The 3,802-nt window shown below is 38.5% G+C and overlaps 1 protein-coding gene across 2 annotated transcripts; it reads right to left on the minus strand.

Annotated features, from left to right (window-relative positions):
• Positions 1-245: 245 nt before the first annotated feature.
• On the minus strand, positions 246-2,920 carry dpm3 (dolichyl-phosphate mannosyltransferase subunit 3, regulatory). 2 transcript variants are annotated; one of them, XM_088327836.1, is made up of 2 exons: positions 2,706-2,840; positions 246-1,677 (listed from the first exon to the last, which is right to left on the minus strand). In XM_088327836.1, the coding sequence occupies exon 2, from the start codon at positions 1,650-1,652 to the stop codon at positions 1,374-1,376; it is 279 nt and encodes a 92-aa protein (XP_088183962.1). In that variant the 5' UTR covers positions 1,653-1,677; positions 2,706-2,840; the 3' UTR covers positions 246-1,373. The 2 variants fall into 2 exon arrangements, with proteins under 2 accessions (XP_088183962.1, XP_088183961.1); XM_088327835.1 differs by lacking the exon at positions 2,706-2,840 and adding an exon at positions 2,845-2,920 and having other exon boundaries at positions 250-1,677.
• Positions 2,921-3,802: the final 882 nt, after the last annotated feature.

Here is a 3,802-nt window from a genome sequence, read left to right on the forward strand (position 1 = left end):
TATGATGACACCGTGCCGGAAAAGTGTAAACACATAAAACCGGACATCAAATTGAGTGTTGAAACAACAAACTGCAGTTGAAGCATGTTATTTCAAATTTACTGTGGTTTTGCTCTACTGTGCGCTTGCATCAACTTGAAGGCATTTATACAACACATCATGAATTATATGAGCAACACAACTATATAAGCAAGTCTATATAATACTCTGGGAGATCAAGAATTAAAACCTTGTTTATGTTAACCCACCGAACATTGCAATCGAGTCATGTGGGTAAAAAATGCTCAGTAAATCAGTTGAATTTGTCGTTCTTTGCAGAGGTTAAGGAATACCATATATACCACATAGCAGTACTATGTCTGTTTCCTTTCCTTCAGGTTGCTTGTTTAAAGGGACAGTGTGAATCATTTAACCACTAGATACAAATGTATCGTGTAGTGCAACTGAAAACAAGTGTTAATAAGCACAAAGTAAAACCATTTTTCTTTTTATTGGCCAGCTTTTAGAAAGGTTTTTGAGTTCCCGTAGCAGTAAGATGGTGAATACTTATTTTTTTTCTTCTAAGTGAGGTTTATATTATGCAAATTACTCGACATACAAATATTTTAAAATGCATGTTAGTGCAATTCATGTTTTGTTTCTTGATTCTGAAATCAGCAGTTTTTTACCCCAGATACTTTTACATAAGAGACCAGATTGGATCTAGAATTTCTCGCATATCGACTGAATTTTTCCCAATACGAAATGACTGAAAACCATTGAATCAAAAGCCTCTCGAAAGCATAAAAGTTAACTAGCTACAAATCTTCCTGATCACTAAAATCAATACTAGTCACCTGTAAATAATACATGCTGTCCTTTTAAGCACACCATTTGTATGACCGTCTGTGAGTTTTTTTTTTTTTAGCATAAGGCTAAGCGGCTCATTTCACACACAAATGAAATACACTGTACACAACATTTTTTTTTACATTTTCGTTTGCTTTTTTTAATTAAAAAAAAGAAAATTATGGTCTTCAAAATCAAAAAATGTTTGGGTAGTTTTTTGATAAATCATCTATAATACCACATAATAAAGATGATTTATTATTTGAAAGGAGAAGCATGCGCTCCAAATAACACCAATTCTGTTTAAAAAACAAAACTGTGCACAAACACATGACATGATTTACTAGAAATATATAAGATCTGCGATGTTCACAAAATAGTTTTTCAGGATTACCTCAAAGGTGCCCTTAACTAACATCACCATTTCCATAATGTTCCTCAAGTCTCCATCAGTTTTGAATGGTCCACAGTTGGCCGCCTGCCAAAACAAGTCCACCTTTCAGCCTTCTTTTCTTTACTTCCCTAAATACAAAAGTCATTACAAGCTATATCTTAAAGCCTTTCCTTCTCAAATCCTTCTTAGCCTCCTTGATCTGCTCCTTCAATTCCCTGGCAGCCTCGTCACAGTCGTTGAAGGTGGCCACGCGGTAGCCCACCGTTGCCAAAGAGAAGCAGCCGAATGACACCAGCAAGTAAAGCGGCAAAGGTAAAGCCGCCTCCCGGTACGCATCCGGCACGCTCAGGTCCAGTGGGTCGAACGCCACCAGGGTCCAGACGGCCAGGACCACAAAAGTCCCTAACAGCCATTCCATAAGTTTGGTCATGACAACGCCGGGACACAGAAGCAACCTAAAAAAGAAAGAAGAGAGGCATAAAAACCACTCTCCTTTTGGAGAAATTCATCGTTTTGAAGTCAAAAGGGTGACCTGTGTGAATTGTAAATCCAAGGAGAAAATGTAAGCTATCGCAGAGAATGAAGCGGGGGTTTGAGGTACTGCGTTTGTGATACAGTTACATTTAAGCAAACATCATTGTCCGTGGAAGCTACATCAACGGATGAATCAATCCAAATGTCTGCGTTTCTAGACAATCAGGGTGGAGAATGGTCAACTGCAACCCATACTTAATGATACGTGGATTAGATTGTTTAAAAAAAAATAGAAGGATGTTAATTGCCTAGAATGATCATTGCAGTTCATGGAAACCTTATATTGAGAATAACAATGCCAGCACACTTTATTGTATTTTCAATTTCTTGGCACACGGATCTACATGACGTTACAATAGTGTTGCATTGAGATGGCACGGAGTTGCCCAGGGGGGTATTGCACGGAAGTGGAATAAAGAAATACAGGCTGATTCATTATGCGCAGCTTGAACTAGTCTGGCTGTCACTTTTTGGCTTAATCAGATGCACATTTGCCAATTCAAATTTGACTTCTATCTTTAATGTTAGCTTTATTTCATTGATCCTTCAAAGAACAAATCCCTCTCTTTGACATGGGAACAGAGGGATGGGAATTGGACCTATATATATGTACTACATTACCCTTGTCAAAAACGTAATTGAAACGATCATTGTAGGTTTGGGGTCACTTTATTCATTACAAAAACAACTATGAAATACATATTCATTATAGCGCCTATGGCCATTTCACAATTATTCTTAACTGAACTAGCAATTAAACATGACTCAGTTAAATAATAAACATATCAACAATGTGTTGGTCTGTACAGTGTACTGGAATATATCTCCTCAGCACTCTTATCAACTCTTTAAGCACTGAACCATTGATGTTTATAAAGGTACTGTATGAGTGACAATGTACTTCTTGCTAGCTTAGCTTTAGCATAGCAGGGAAACACAGCACTTTTACCTTTGAAACAGCGACTAACAACGTTATCTTAGAAAATTTTAACACTGGGTTTTGACTAAAACAACTTGAGCTTGTGCATTGAAAAGTTCCATAAATATCCATCAGTTTTTAAAATAATAACCCCACTCCACGTACGTACCTATTGCTTTCAGACAGCTCAGACGAGCGCATTTAAATGACGTTTGGGTGCCGTGATGCTTTGTGGGTAATGTAGTTGATAAGCCTTGAGGTCCCAATTTGCAGCAGATGCTTTGTTTCGGGGTTTGTTTATTTGTTTGTTTGTTATTATTTGGGCACAACAACATCAACAAATAACAGAATAGAATAGAATAGAATAGAATAGAATAGAATAGAATAGAATAGAATAGAATAGAATAGAATAGAATAGAATAGAATACCTGTCAACCACGGCCTATTAATCCCCTTATTGATGAGTGCAAATACCCGTATTAGGTGATAATAAACCTTACAAACACAGAAAGACACCTATTTACTCACAGCAAGAAAGAATATGTGGAATTAAAATAATGTATGTATACAAGTTTATTTTATTTACAAAGTGTCTGGTTCTGGGCGGTTGCGATGGCGCCCAGCTGGCCCCGCCCCTTGACACCGGCTGACTCGCATTTTCTGATTACTCCTGTGGGTACTTAAACGTGCTCTTTTGAACTGCGCGTGGCCAGATCGTTGTTGAAAACTTGTTTATGCATGGTTATACTTGTTGTGCTCGTTGGACTTTGTTGCACTTTGGTGTAACGTTCTGAGAGATTCCTGCTAGTTCTGTCTAATTCTGGAAATGCCTAGTTGTAGTTTTGCCTGTGTTTGACCCGTTTTGTTTTTTGGTCTGGTCCGTTTGTGTATTGGACAAGTTTTCTTTCTCAATTAAAGTGTGAGGACATCTACGCAAATGAGGACCTACTCCCTGCTTCCTGTTCCGTTTCATGACAGAACGATCTGGCCAAACGATGAGAACTCAGCAAAAGATCCCAACACAAATTGGAGAAAGCTGGGGACTCCCTACGCTCTCCAGCAGTTGGATCAGACGGATGGCGCCGTTTGGCGATCGCCCAGCGAGGTCACCGCCCTTCGGCTGCAGG

Source organism: Urocampus carinirostris, chromosome 2 (genome assembly GCF_059441175.1).
Source record: "Urocampus carinirostris isolate Australia breed hairy pipefish chromosome 2, RoL_Ucar_1.0, whole genome shotgun sequence".
Classification (NCBI taxonomy): domain Eukaryota; kingdom Metazoa; phylum Chordata; class Actinopteri; order Syngnathiformes; family Syngnathidae; genus Urocampus; species Urocampus carinirostris.